Here is a 15,000-nt window from a genome sequence, read left to right as displayed (position 1 = left end):
TTTAAACAAAAGCTCTTGTTCTTTTTTAACTTGCACTTCCGGTAGAGGTGAAAGTTCACACTGAACAGCTTTTGCCGCTGTGAAAAGCTTCGTCAAACTCTCATTAAAAATATATATATATATATATATCCTGTGTTTTACCTCACAACATATCGTTCGCTTTTATCGATTTAAAAAATAAATTTCACCATTCCGAGGTCAGTTGTAGTTTTAGAAGTACGGAGGGTGCTGCAGGATACTTTATTCCTGTACGATGCGGTACGAGGTGTGACGACATAGCGCGTCACAAAAAATTTTTCTGATCACGTGGGTCATGGGCGCCATTTTGTTTCCAACAATAACTCATTGAATGAGAATACGACGGCTCATCATTGTTTTTTAAAATGACAGGATGCTGTGCCTTTGGATGCACCAATCGGTCAGAGAAGGGTTTCAAGATGTACAGGTTCCCCGCAGATGCCGGAAGGAAAAAGATTTGGGAAAATAAGGTTCGTCGTCTGAGATGGAAACCCAGTTCGACGTCGTTTCTGTGCCAGGTCGGTTACGTGTTTCCGTGTTTGTTCGTCTCTGGGTGGCGCTGTGATCATAGTGGAGGTGGCAGTTTGGTATAACTGGGGACCAGACATCAATAACCATCGATAACATAGCAAGAACACCTGGACAAAGTTGCTGAAAATTCGAAAACACGTCACTTGTGTGTCTGTAATGTAAGATTGTTTATTTACTTATTTACTCGAGTCAAAAGTGTTGTAGTAGTTAACTAGTTAACAACATGTCATGATCCGTGACGAGGTTAATTCCAAAATAATTAATCATCCATTTGCCTTCACCTCACCTTGTACTTGTAGCAAAAGCAAAAACATTGCAATGAAAGTTTGTTTATTTATTTATTGACTCGAGTCAAAAGTGTTGTAGTTAACTAGTTAACAACATGTCATGATCCGTGACGAGGTTAATTCCAAAATAATTAATCATCCATTTGCCTTTGCCTCACCTTGTACTTGGAGCAAAAGCAAAAACATTGCAATGAAAGTTTGTTTATTTATTGACTCGAGTCAAAAGTGTTGTAGTAGTTAACTAGTTAACAACGTCATGATCCGTGACGAGGTTAATTCCAAAATAATTAATCATCCATTTGCCTTCGCCTCACCTTGTACTTGCAACAAAAGCAAAAACATTGTAATGAAAGTTTGTTTATTTATTTATTGACTCGAGTCAAAAGTGTTGTAGTAGTTAACTAGTTAACAACATGTCATGATCCGTGACGAGGTTAATTCCAAAATAATTAATCATCCATTTGCCTTCACCTCACCTTGTACTTGTAGCAAAAGCAAAAACATTGTAATGAAAGTTTGTTTATTTATTTATTGACTCGAGTCAAAAGTGTTGTAGTAGTTAACTAGTTAACAACATGTCATGATCCGTGACGAGGTTAATTCCAAAATAATTAATCATCCATTTGCCTTCACCTCACCTTGTACTTGTAGCAAAAGCAAAAACATTGCAATGAAAGTTTGTTTATTTATTTATTGACTCGAGTCAAAAGTGTTGTAGTTAACTAGTTAACAACATGTCATGATCCGTGACGAGGTTAATTCCAAAATAATTAATCATCCATTTGCCTTTGCCTCACCTTGTACTTGGAGCAAAAGCAAAAACATTGCAATGAAAGTTTGTTTATTTATTGACTCGAGTCAAAAGTGTTGTAGTAGTTAACTAGTTAACAACGTCATGATCCGTGACGAGGTTAATTCCAAAATAATTAATCATCCATTTGCCTTCGCCTCACCTTGTACTTGCAACAAAAGCAAAAACATTGTAATGAAAGTTTGTTTATTTATTTATTGACTCGAGTCAAAAGTGTTGTAGTAGTTAACTAGTTAACAACATGTCATGATCCGTGACGAGGTTAATTCCAAAATAATTAATCATCCATTTGCCTTCACCTCACCTTGTACTTGTAGCAAAAGCAAAAACATTGTAATGAAAGTTTGTTTATTTATTTATTGACTCGAGTCAAAAGTGTTGTAGTAGTTAACTAGTTAACAACATGTCATGATCCGTGACGAGGTTAATTCCAAAATAATTAATCATCCATTTGCCTTCACCTCACCTTGTACTTGTAGCAAAAGCAAAAACATTGCAATGAAAGTTTGTTTATTTATTTATTGACTCGAGTCAAAAGTGTTGTAGTTAACTAGTTAACAACATGTCATGATCCGTGACGAGGTTAATTCCAAAATAATTAATCATCCATTTGCCTTTGCCTCACCTTGTACTTGGAGCAAAAGCAAAAACATTGCAATGAAAGTTTGTTTATTTATTTATTGACTCGAGTCAAAAGTGTTGTAGTTAACTAGTTAACAACATGTCATGATCCGTGACGAGGTTAATTCCAAAATAATTAATCATCCATTTGCCTTTGCCTCACCTTGTACTTGGAGCAAAAGCAAAAACATTGCAATGAAAGTTTGTTTATTTATTTACTCGTCAAAAGTGTTGTAGTAGTTAACTAGTTAACAACATGTCATGATCCGTGACGAGGTTAATTTCAAAATAATTAAACATCCATTTGCCTTCGCCTCACCTTGTACTTGTAGCAAAAGCAAAAACATTGTAATGAAAGTTTGTTTATTTATTCTAGTCAAAAGTGTTGTAGTAGTTAACTAGTGAACAACATGTCATGCTCCATGACAAGGTTAATTCCAAAATAATTAAGAATCCATTTGCCTTCACCTCACCTTGTACTTGTAGCAAAAGCAAAAACATTGTAATGAAAGTTTGTTTATTTATTTATTGACTCGAGTCAAAAGTGTTGTAGTAGTTAACTAGTTAACAACATGTCATGATCCGTGACGAGGTTAATTCCAAAATAATTAATCATCCATTTGCCTTCACCTCACCTTGTACTTGTAGCAAAAGCAAAAACATTGCAATGAAAGTTTGTTTATTTATTTATTGACTCGAGTCAAAAGTGTTGTAGTTAACTAGTTAACAACATGTCATGATCCGTGACGAGGTTAATTCCAAAATAATTAATCATCCATTTGCCTTTGCCTCACCTTGTACTTGGAGCAAAAGCAAAAACATTGCAATGAAAGTTTGTTTATTTATTTATTGACTCGAGTCAAAAGTGTTGTAGTTAACTAGTTAACAACATGTCATGATCCGTGACGAGGTTAATTCCAAAATAATTAATCATCCATTTGCCTTTGCCTCACCTTGTACTTGGAGCAAAAGCAAAAACATTGCAATGAAAGTTTGTTTATTTATTTACTCGTCAAAAGTGTTGTAGTAGTTAACTAGTTAACAACATGTCATGATCCGTGACGAGGTTAATTTCAAAATAATTAAACATCCATTTGCCTTCGCCTCACCTTGTACTTGTAGCAAAAGCAAAAACATTGTAATGAAAGTTTGTTTATTTATTCTAGTCAAAAGTGTTGTAGTAGTTAACTAGTGAACAACATGTCATGCTCCATGACAAGGTTAATTCCAAAATAATTAAGAATCCATTTGCCTTCACCTCACCTTGTACTTGCAGCAAAAGCAAAAACATTGTAATGAAAGTTTGTTTATTTATTTATTGACTCGAGTCAAAAGTGTTGTAGTAGTTAACTAGTTAACAACATGTCATGATCCGTGACGAGGTTAATTCCAAAATAATTAAGCATCCATTTGCCTTCACCTCACCTTGTACTTGTAGCAAAAGCAAAAACATTGTAATGAAAGTTTGTTTCCTCCCAAACAATTGATCATCATTTATTTACTGCAGGAACATTTTGATCACCAGCAGTTTGAGAATGGACGAGCAGATGGGAAGAAGAAGTTGAAGTGCTCCGCAGTACCCACACTATTCTCTCATGGGAGCTCTCCAAAGCCCAGGAAGAGTCCGAAGAAGCGAAACGTTGTTGTTACTGAAGACAACAACGTGCTAAAGAAAGTCTTCCTTCCAGACCACAACTACTGTGCTGTAACACAGAGTGACAGTTCATCAAGTGCTTGTACGTTTCCATTACAGAATCATTTTGTATTCACTTAACTTCCGTGAAAAGTGTAAATCTGACATTACTGGTACGTAGTGACCGCTGACCAGCGAAATACAAAAAATTATATCAATACTAACTCAAAACTAGGTGGGCTTGTGCTTCTATTTACATGTTCATGGACCTGGTGTTTGAGGGTTTTTCAGAACTAAGTATTAAATTGAGACAACTGATTACCTCCACCACCAAAAGTGGACAAACGTTGTGTTTTCGTTTGTTTGTCTGTCTGTCTGTGAGCAGGATCTCAAAAAAGATATGGACGGATTTGGACAAAACTTGATGGAAATGGTGCATGTGTGATATGGACGAATTGCTTCGATTTTGGTGATGATCTGGATCCGGATCCGGATCCAAAAGATATATTTTTTTTAATTTTCCATGTGATTCTTCACCATTGAGAGATGGAACTAAAAACGATAGAGGGAGTGATATTTCAAAAAGTTATGGACGGATTATGACAACTAGTTGGAAGAGTTGGGTAGGTGACGAGAACAAGCCGATTAGATGTTGGTTCAGGTCAGGATCCAGATACAAAACGTAAACTCTTCAGCCTGGCAGAGGTATGCGCTCCACCGCGTACCTTTCGAGCCTGTTCAGGAATTAATTTTCCTTTTGTTTGAATGGACAATAATTTTGCTTGCATAAAGACGTCATTGAAATATTTTCACTTCTGAAAACAGGAAATTATGATCAATTTGATTGACATGATGCAGAAGTCAAAGTAAGTTGGAAAAAACTGCAAATTAATCCCATTTTCTTTGTTCTTTTTAAAATCCAAATAAATAAATAAATAAATAAATGAAATCATCATTTACAGGAAACACTTATCTCTCTCTGTCTTCGTCTCCCCTTCTCATGTAGCGAAAGAAAGTTCCAAAGAAGGTGAAGACATCATCCAAGCTGTGGATGTGGAGGCAAGACCACGTGCAAAGATAGATTGCAGTGTCGAACAACCAAAGGCAGATCTTCGGAAGACTGGAAGAAAATGCAAGGAAATTGTGAAAGCCAAGGTGAAGTGGGAAGCAAGGATTTCAAGGCTGTTTGGACGGGATCAGCTCGAAGCACTGAAGCGAAGGAGAATGAGAGCAGTGGAATGGTCATCAGCCACTGTTAAAAAGGCATTGCAGCTGAGATTTGCTTGTGGTTCAGCAGGATACAAGCTTCTCTTACAGCAGCAGTATCCGCTCCCTTCAGAAAGAGCTCTGCAGAGAAAGATGGAAAAGGTTCCTTTCCAACCTGGTGTTCTGGGACAGTTGTTTGGTTTTCTAAAGTTGAAGGTGCAAGGGTTGCTCAATGAAGAGCGGATATGCTGTCTTACCATTGAAGAAATGTCTCTTAACCCAAGTGTGGAGTTTGATGTGAGCAGTGGGAACTTCCTCGGCAATGTCACATTGCCACATCACATTGGAACTGCCGACCGTGCCCTTGTGTTTATGCCAGGAGGGCTTACAACCCGATGGAAGCAGATTGTTGCATACCATTTTACTAGCAGTTCTACAGACGGCACAGTCTTCAAGGATATTGTTCTTGACATAATTCAACGTGCTGCTGACATTGGTCTTCACATGGCAGCTGTAACCAGTGGTATGGGTAGTGCCAACCATGCCATGTGGAAGAGTTTTGGTATTGTATGTGGTAAGCATTGCAGAACTGTAAATAGAATACCACATCCACAGGCTCCGGGCAAATGGCTTCATTTCTTGGCTGATGTTCCCCATGTTTTCAAGAACATTAAAACGGCTCTGGTGAATGGACAAGTTTTCACCCTCTCTCATAGTACAGTGGAAGAACATCAACTGAAATCCAATGTGATAAGCATGGAGCCACTTCATGATCTTGCAAAATTTCAGGAAGACTTCGACCTGAAATTGACACCCACACTTACAAAGGCAGTATTAGCACCAACACATTTTGACAAGATGAAGGTGTCAAATGCCACAAGGATATTGAGCCATGATGTAAGTTGTGGACTGACTTACTTGGTCAACAAAGAAGGACGAAGTGATGAAGACCTGACCACAGCATGGCTCATTGAAGTATTGAACCACTGGTTTGAACTGATGACTAGTAGGCATCCTGTGATGGCTCTCAGCAGGTTGCATCCTGACAAGTACAATGAAGACGTCACATTCCTTCGAGGAGTGATCAAGATCTTCAAAGATCTGAAGATTGGAAGCGATGGAGAGTGGAAGCCCATACAAACAGGCGTCATACTATCAACGACATCAGTACTCGACATCTCAGAGGAGCTACTAGATGCTGGGCATAAATTCCTGCTGACATCGAGACTGACCCAGGACTGTCTTGAAAATCTTTTCTCGGTTGTGCGACTCAGGAAACCTGTTCCAACTGCTCGTGAATTCAAGTATGCCTTAAGAATGATCAGCAGCGCCCAGTTCCTTACTGTTCCATGCACCGACAGCTATCAGCAGGATGATGGAGAGTTCCTCGCACATTTCCTAAATCAGCCAGTGAGAGTTCCATCCAATCCACCAGTTGGCATCATACACTTTTCTGACAAGCAGGATGTGCAGGATTTGCCACAGGCCGAGCACGACAGCCTCTCCAATTTGGTGTTGTACTGCGTGCACAGTGTCAAGAAAAACGAAAAGACATGTGACATGTGCATGAAGGAGATGACAGCTGGACCCAATGATGTAGCTTGCCTATCAGCAGGACTTGCTCTGCTGAAACAATACGAGAAAGGATGCCTCGTAAAGGTTTCAGACAAAGTGTATGACATGCTACTCCAAGTTGAATCTATGTTTCGTAATGCAGAGAGTAGCCTCATGGAGAAGACCCATGTCAAAAAGCTACTTGTGGAAAAAGCAGAACTTCAAACCAGAGACTTCCAGCTGCCTACATGCCACAATCTGAAGCACAAACTGCTAACGAAGTTCATAAACACTCGCCTGCATTTCTACTGCAAGAAGAGGAGTGTGGAACTCAAGAAGAATATGGAGAGAATGAAGAAAGGAGGTGAAAGGGGTAGCAAAAGTATGGCAATGTGAACACGAACAAAAAAGTAAATTGCTGAAGGCAATTGCACACAATCCAGTTCTTGGATCGTGCAGTTTAGTTGTAACATGTACGACCGTGGTTGAATGTAGCAATACTACAATGGTAGCTATTGCAGCCTTGTACTGAAAAAGCAAAATGATATCTATATATATTTTTTCCTTTACGTAGCCCACATTTATTGAGTGACCTTTAGCTTTGGGATGGGTGACATTCCATGAAAAAAAAAAGTGTTCAGCATATCTTGTGCTGTATGTTGGATACTGATGTTTGGTTTGAACGCATCCAAATGACAATAAAATTTGGGGAGAAAGAGAACAAGAGAAAGCAACAAGATTTAAAAATAAATAAATAAATGTTTGTTTGTATTTTTTTTTGCCAATCAAGTTTTGCATGACATGTCAGAATGCTGATGTCTGGTTCAAATGCATTAAAAACTGGAAAGTTAAGAGAATACATATACCCCCCCCCCCCCAACGTAGACTTGAGAAACGACGACACGGGCGGGGTCTTCGAGCGGAAAATTTGATGTGTTGCGATACGTAAAATGCCATAATATTGTCGAAGTACCGCTCAACAGAAGGGTTTTGAAAGGGCCAAAAAGGTGATTTGTGTTCCACAGTGCTGAGTATACAATTCAAATGAAATTGAAAAGATTTTGAAGGTTGTAGAAAAAAAAAAACAAATCCGAAAGTTTGCCACCGTTGATGCAGCGTCTTTTACATCACCCTATCGAATAACACGCGACATTAGTTATTTGTGCCCATTTGTGAACGATTTTCAATTTTGTTCAATGACAGGCAGAGTAAAAAAATATATATTTTTTTAATCTCACTTTAATCTCACTTCATTTCTGTGCGATAAGGATGAACTCGGAGCCAAAGTACTACTGAACTATGGGTTCGTTCTCCGATTCATGTTCAAAATATAACGTTCAATTGAAATAAAGTTGTTCCTCAATCATAAACTGACGTTTGTAGACAGGACAGACAGAAGTGAACCAATTGCTGAACCATGCTTTTCGCTTCGTGTGCACGGGGTAAAAAGTAGAGCAATCAGAAGAGTGGGAAGAAATAGGGAGAAAACCCAGAGTAAGAGAATGTGTGAACGAGCTTTGGGAAAAGGAAAAGCACAGGTGAGAGATTGAATGGGAATATTATAGAATTAAGGATTAAATGCACATGTGGATTATACACACGCGCATGTTTTCAGTGGTACAGAATTTAGGTTAAAAGAAATGAAAAGTTGGAAAAAAAAATAACCCCATCACTTTATGGCTCATCGTCGTTTTAATGTAGCCCCTCTTTCATTCCTTCTTTGCTCTTTCTAATTTTATTCTTTCCTGGTCCATTCAGTATATACATTTCCATGAGACCAATCAATCAGTTTGAAGTTCTGGAATCTCACATAAATTCATTGACACTTGGCAGGGAAGAAAGAAGACAAAAATTGGCATTGTAGAACTGAGGACATGTCTGAATATAGTTTGGGTCACACCCATTGAGGGAGAGTAAAGTGTGGATGTGAGCTCTGTTTCAACAGACAAATTCCCTCCCAAAGCATGCTTGAAGGGATCTTGTTGTGCCCTTTGTTGCTCCATCCCTCAAGGAGGGGATTTAGTTCCTGATGGAATCTGCTCTGTTGGTGAAAGGTGGGACTTGGTGAAACTTTGGACTTTCTGAACCTTTATCCTTTGGACAGAACATCAAATTGATTGTGCTTTTGCGTTCTCTGCTTTTTATATCTCGCACGTTTGAATACTTTTGGTATTCGTATATTCGGCAATGAAAGCGATCGATTGACAAGAGATGCTATCCAGACAAGAGATGTGGAAAATTCAGTGACCATTTCAGACGAGCCATACAATTAAGAAAAAGCATCAATGGAAGCAGGTATGAATGTTGCTGATAAAGCGGAGCCAAGCATGTCATTTAAAATCAAAGCCGATCGAGAAGCCACTGAAAGTGACCACGCCTCCCCTCCCCCCAACACTTCCCCTTTCTTCTCAAAACATGCTCCATTGTGCTCCACAACCCTTCCCCCCTCTCTTCCTTTTTTCAATTTGAATTTCCCCAATTTAGGAACCTGTCCACTTACCGCTGCATAAAGCAATGAAAGCATCTCCAAATGCAAAGCCCGTCCACGTACGCTTTGTACTCTAACTAAACTTGATGAAAGCAGCAGCTAAACACAAAAATATATATTGTAAAATTTATTGAATCAGAGTTCTCCATAATCCCATAACAAAGGTTTGTTTAAAATTTAATGGTAAAAGCTCAAATGGTAAAAAGGTTACGGCCTGGGCAGACAAAGCTGCAATGGTAACGAAATAAAGAAATGCGAAAGCGGTTAAAAAAACCCAGCTCTCACGCAATACGCAGTGGCAGATGGGCTAATAAGGGAGGGCTTATTAAATTACTTACTGTGACTTTGCCCTTTGACCTCATTAAAAAAAATTCTCATAATTATGCCTGGTGTTGGCTTAATGGTAATAGTGGCGGGCTTGGGATCCGAGGGTCATGAGTTCAAATCCTGCTCACCTGTTGAATTAATACCAGGTGGGGTTGACTCAGCCTGTCATGCTTTTGAGGCTGACAAATGAGTACCAGCTTGCTGGAATGATTGAACCATTCGAGTATTGTGTCGGAGTCGCGACCCGTCCAAGATTGTACCCAATAGCCCAGGAGAATGCTTCGGCAGCACCGACGCTCTGTACAGTGTATGGTCCCAATGGATGGATGGATTCTCATAACAAGGGTTTGTTGAAAACTTGCTGACAAAAGCTCAAATAGTAAAAACGTTATGGCTTGGACAGACAGAAGCGATTGCAAAACCTCATCTACTGCTGTGTGGGTGGACGAGCTAAAAAGTAAAATAAAAATAAATAAATAAAAAGAGGAGGGACCAAAACAAGAAAAAGAAAAGGCAAACAAGCAGCATTCAGCAAGTCTTCACTTTTAATAGCTCTTTTCTTAGATAGATCAATTTTGATTCAGCCCCAGCTTATATACAGAAAAGGGACAAACAACAGGACAAGAGATTGAAAAAAAAAAATAAGGATTTTACAAAACAAAAACCCAAGGTGAGTGCCCGCTCATTCATTACATACAAACCACAAAGCAAAGAACTCGGTCTTTAATAACATGACCCCCCCCCCCAAAAAAAATTGTCCTTTTCAAGCTCTGCAAACTTGCTTTCTCCAATTACATGCTATGCTCCGATTCTCGCAAAACAAAACAGCATTGCTCATACACCTCCCAAAGTCACGACATTGTAAGACGATAAACAAACAGCAAGCGAAACTGTGTAGCTTGTAGGTTTGCCATAATAAGTTAGGGGAGCTTGGCTCATTGTACAAGGAAGTCTATTATCTACGAGACTTACCGACACAACACAGAATGCGTACATTTGGCCCCGATAAGTGCGTTACACTCGCCGAATTTTAACGGATACCGGAAAAGAACCAAAGCTGTCCCAGGGAAGAATTGGTCAGATTTCACTATGTGGATAATTGGCAGAAGTTTATAAAATCTGCACCTGCCTTAGGGCACCAAAATTTCACAAGTATAATAAAACACTTGATTTTTCTGCTCACAATTAAACTTGTTTCTTACTACAGTTGCTATGCAGAAGGATGTATATCAAAAGAACGCATTCACATTCTCGTACTGTGCAAACGGTGAAGGAACCATAGGAAGAATAATAATAATAAGAAGAAAGTAGTGGAGGAAAAAAATTCATTCTGCATTGGACTCTAACATTTGGCCAAAGCTCAATGCAAAATGTGTCGGATTCATGTCCAAGCAGAGTGCAACTTTACCAAACAATCATCAACCACACACTGACCACAAACTAAAGAAGGACTTTGCAGTGCCACTAAAACAACCACCCTACATTCCTTTAAATGAAAAATTTAAGCAAACCCACCACCTCCATGAAAAAACAACACATCTGCTTACAGGAGTGTGTGGATATTATTTCTGTTTCCTTTACGCCTGAGTATTTCCTTCGACCAACCGCGTCGCACACCCTTCCCCGCAATCAAAAATAAAAATAAAAAGTTTAAATAAAAAGAAGCATGACAAATAATAAATGGAAAGTAACATTTACCCTCTTGATAAAATTTGTCATTTTTGCATTGCACATTGGTTAGATTGCTCCCTTGCTCAAAAACCCACATCCCATCAACACATTGCTCTCCCACTCCAAAAATCTTGTTTTATTAAAAAAAAAAAAAATAAAAAAAACTTTCAAAACCCTTCTTCCAGACCTACCACCCTTGATAACCATTGCCACAAACTCATTCCATGCTTTCCTTCAGTTAAAGCCACACTTCCACGGAAAGATTTCTCAGCAACCACTGTCGCAACATTCCCACCTCAAACATAGTCAAGTTTGAAGGAAGGGGATAGCCGAGGCGGGCTGTAGCAGCGGTATGTGGCACAGAGGGTACAAGGGTCGTCAAAAGGTTGAAGGGCAGGGAGATAAAAGGTGCAAATGTTGATGGAATTGGGAAATTTGCGCTGTGAAGGGCATGTTCTCAGTATAATGCCTTCTGGCCTTGGTTCTCAAACTCTGCCCACGCTTCGTTCATCTCCATGAAGATCATCTTGGCATACTGTTCGTACGGCAATCCGGTCGCCTGTCACCATTGTCAAAAGGTGGTTAAGGATCAGGGTAAAAGATCACAAAGGCAAAACAACAACAAAAATCCCTTTTTGACTATTACATCAAAATTTGTCTGATTATTTATCTGAATAAGAGCCGAGTGTAACGAGTCATTTCTGGATGAAAAGAAAGACCATTAGACCCTCACCTTGTCTGGGTGTACCACCAGGACAGCACGGCGATAAGCCCGTTTGACCTGCTCAGGTGTCACAAGGTCAGCCATTCCAACCGGGCGCCAGCGAGTTTCTCCCTCCCACAGCACGGTGTGCATCGTGGAAAGTAGAGCACGGATATTCCTCTCCTTCCCCTCAACCCATTCCAATATCTAGAAGCAGGGAAAGTGCAAATGGGAGAACCAAGATGAGAATTTAACCATTTTTCCTCACCCGATGCCGCTTCGTGTCACAAGTTGCCATTCGTACCAAATTGCTTCCTTGTTTTCAGACTTGTAAGACAATGAAAGGATGCACAATGAAACTCATATACAAGAGGAGGGCTTTTGGCCCCTTAGGCTTGCATTTTATTCTCACGTCATTAACGTAACCGACAAATTACCTTATTATAAATACACCCCCATGGTACTCTTGTACTTGTAACTAGTTTCAAGGCGATCTTCATAATACAACATGGGGTGAAGAGGACGGCAAACTCACCGAATTAAGATACTGACAAGAATACAGGAAACTCAGGGAGAATAAATGGATTGTTGAGGATTGAGAGGAGGAGCGTGAAGGAGGGTGAGAGGAGATCAGAGCACAGAGAATATGGAAGGAAAGATGGACGAAGCACCTGGGAAAGGAAAATGGGAGGTGGTCCAAATAGCCTGCCATTTATGCATGTACATTATGTCGATGGCCAATTAACGGTTTTGTACATTTCTGCTTTAGTTTAGTTTCAGTCACATCAACTTCAGGTTTTCACGAGAGCACACAAATGGCCAATCAACCCTGTTGGTGCTTTAACAGCGAAAACCCATTTGTGGTGCTGCTTGGTGAAGAATAGACACGATTTTCACCAGGTACTTTTATTGGCAGAGCACGTGGCTCATGGTGAAGGTTTACAAACATTACATGTACGAGAAGAACATTTCTAAAGACAGAGGTGTACTTCATATTTTTGTTTAAGTGAAAAGTACAGGAGAAGGGTTGGACCCGTAGCCATTCCGAATGACCTCCCATAACCATCAAAATGGTGGGTGAACCGCAACGAGTGAGTGGACTAGCATCACTTGTAGACCAGAGCAGGTGGGCAGGCCGATTAACCCACCACAAAGATTATTAATGAACCAGTTGTATTTTTACTGTCAATCCAGTGGTAACGTGGCAATTTGCCTGAGACAAGGTTGATTTACTGAACATCAGAATCAAAATCCTTCAAGTTTGCTGTTTTTGACCAGATTCAAACCCACAATGTCCAGTGCCCTCACCAATAGGCCAGCGTTTTAGAAGACTCACAAAAATAATTTAGGATGTAATGGAGAACCCCGATTGCATGGCAGTTCTTCTCCCAATTGTGTTAACCCACTACCCCCTGGTGATGGGAACAAAATGAACATTCAACATCAATTCCTCCAATTCCATCGAATTTGCAGTAATCAAACCTTTAGTTTCTCTGGATCCATATCCTTGGCGATCTCCTCACGACGCATCGCTCCTATGGTCTTTGGCTCACGGCGATCACGAGTTGCTGTACCCGAGAACCCTTGATCTGACAGCAAGTCCTCAAAGTCGCTGGGCTGGACCCTGGGCCGAGTGCCTGTTGAAAGAGTCAGAATAAAATGTTAGCCATTTTGGTGTCGTATTCACATTTAACAACCATCTTCTAAACCTGCTCATCCTCCGACGACCTTTTCTCACCGCACCCTCATGAAAATGTCCATGTGCACACCAGTGAACAAGTAGACTTTATTTTTTTTAAAGTGCATTGCTACAATTCCAATCACAGATGAGACCAATTAGTCACTAGTTGGGTGTATGGATGTTTCAGGCCCCTACAAAAACAAGGACAAATGTGTCCAAGAGCCACGTCCTAAAGGTTTTGTCTTCACCACAAGAAGAACAAGAAGAGGAAGAAGAAGAAGAAGAAGAAAAAAAAACAAAACAACAACAACTTCCGATATTTCGTCACGTGCCTTGATTGAGCCAATAGCGACACCAGTCATGGACGATTGTCGTTCATGACAAGAAAATCGTGTATTTACGAAATTACAATACATTAAATGGAATAATCTTTAAATAGTAACGTGAGCTTTTCGAAACTTTAAAGCAAATGTCCGAATATATTTAAAAGTTCATGATAGACGCTCTCAAAAGGCACCCTCAATGTGAGGATGTGTACAGGTGTTTAGTATCTAAGGAGATCCGGATCCTGTATATAAAAGAGCCAAGTCCTAAAGGTTTTGTCTTCACAAGAAGAACAAGAAGAAGAAGAAGAAGAAGAAGAAGAAGAAGAAGAAGAAGAACAACGCCGCCGAGCTCTCTTAGAGCTACGTTCGCTACGCGAGACGCGGCTAAAAAGATTTTTTTTCTCTTTTCTTTTTAGATTTCTTCAAAATGCCAATTCTAGGTACACCTGTTAGTACAGTACTGTGTATGCGTGCTCAGGGCAAAAGTTAAACATGCCAAAAACGGGGGGGGGGGGAATAAATGGAAGGCAGTCAATCTCATGAACTTTTACATATTGTTTTAGCGGTCTGCAATTAAACGAGCAACCGTTCTGCAAAAATATTAAATGCGCCATCTATTTATTATGTTCACAAAATTTTATGCTCAAACGATGATCTGCCATAGATGATCAAACGATGATCCTTCCCTTACTCCTTCCGCCATCTCCTCTCCCCTAATTCAAGACGAGGTAAATTACCCTTTCCACACTCCCCAACAATCCTTCCTTTTCTAAATTTTCTTGTTTTTTTTGCACCCACAAGCATTCATAATAAATAGATAGCTCGAAAGGCAAAATAAGTTTAACCTCGTCCAATAGCTTTGTAAGATGAAGGTAAAGTAAAATGGAAATGTTCAGGAAATCCAGGCGGATGTACGTTGTGTTCAGTAAATAGAACCGAAGCATCAATTATAGTAACAGGATGAGATAAAGTATGAATTATTTTTGGCTAACATTAACAAAGAAAAACCTTAAGATGTGAAGTGGATGAAATCCTTTGACATGTGATGATAAACTAATAAAATCCTTTCGAGTTCAAGAGAAATCAAACCAAGAAAAAGATCTCAACCTTGTGCACGACGATTCTTTTCTTCCTTCCCCGCAG

At 39.6% G+C, this 15,000-nt stretch overlaps 2 protein-coding genes across 3 annotated transcripts in view; one reads left to right on the top strand and one right to left on the bottom strand.

Moving 5' to 3' along the window:
- Positions 1-192: 192 nt before the first annotated feature.
- LOC147017167 (uncharacterized) lies at positions 193-7,960 on the top strand. Its single transcript, XM_085846600.1, has 3 exons — positions 193-536; positions 3,776-4,004; positions 4,908-7,960. Exons 1-3 carry the CDS (start codon positions 384-386, stop codon positions 7,055-7,057), a joined length of 2,532 nt encoding a protein of 843 aa, XP_085702726.1. The 5' UTR covers positions 193-383; the 3' UTR covers positions 7,058-7,960.
- A 2,043-nt stretch (positions 7,961-10,003) lies between these two features.
- The window catches only part of LOC147017166 (cyclin-G-associated kinase-like), a 102,413-nt gene continuing 97,416 nt past the window's right edge, over positions 10,004-15,000 (bottom strand). For both annotated transcript variants that reach the window (XM_085846597.1, XM_085846599.1), the window contains 4 exons: positions 14,965-15,000; positions 13,333-13,487; positions 11,881-12,057; positions 10,004-11,706 (listed from right to left, as the gene is read on the bottom strand). The exon at positions 14,965-15,000 is cut by the window's right edge and continues 180 nt beyond it. In XM_085846597.1, coding sequence (XP_085702723.1) covers positions 11,605-11,706; positions 11,881-12,057; positions 13,333-13,487; positions 14,965-15,000 — 470 coding nt within the window. In that variant the 3' untranslated portion in view covers positions 10,004-11,604. The remainder of the gene's footprint in view (positions 11,707-11,880; positions 12,058-13,332; positions 13,488-14,964) is intronic.

Source organism: Eptatretus burgeri, chromosome 11 (assembly GCF_056783735.1).
Source record: "Eptatretus burgeri isolate ZD-2024b chromosome 11, Ebu_testis_v1, whole genome shotgun sequence".
In the NCBI taxonomy this organism is placed as follows: domain Eukaryota; kingdom Metazoa; phylum Chordata; class Myxini; order Myxiniformes; family Myxinidae; genus Eptatretus; species Eptatretus burgeri.
Note: the sequence above shows the minus strand (reverse complement) of the source record. Positions and strands in the feature narration are given on the sequence as shown.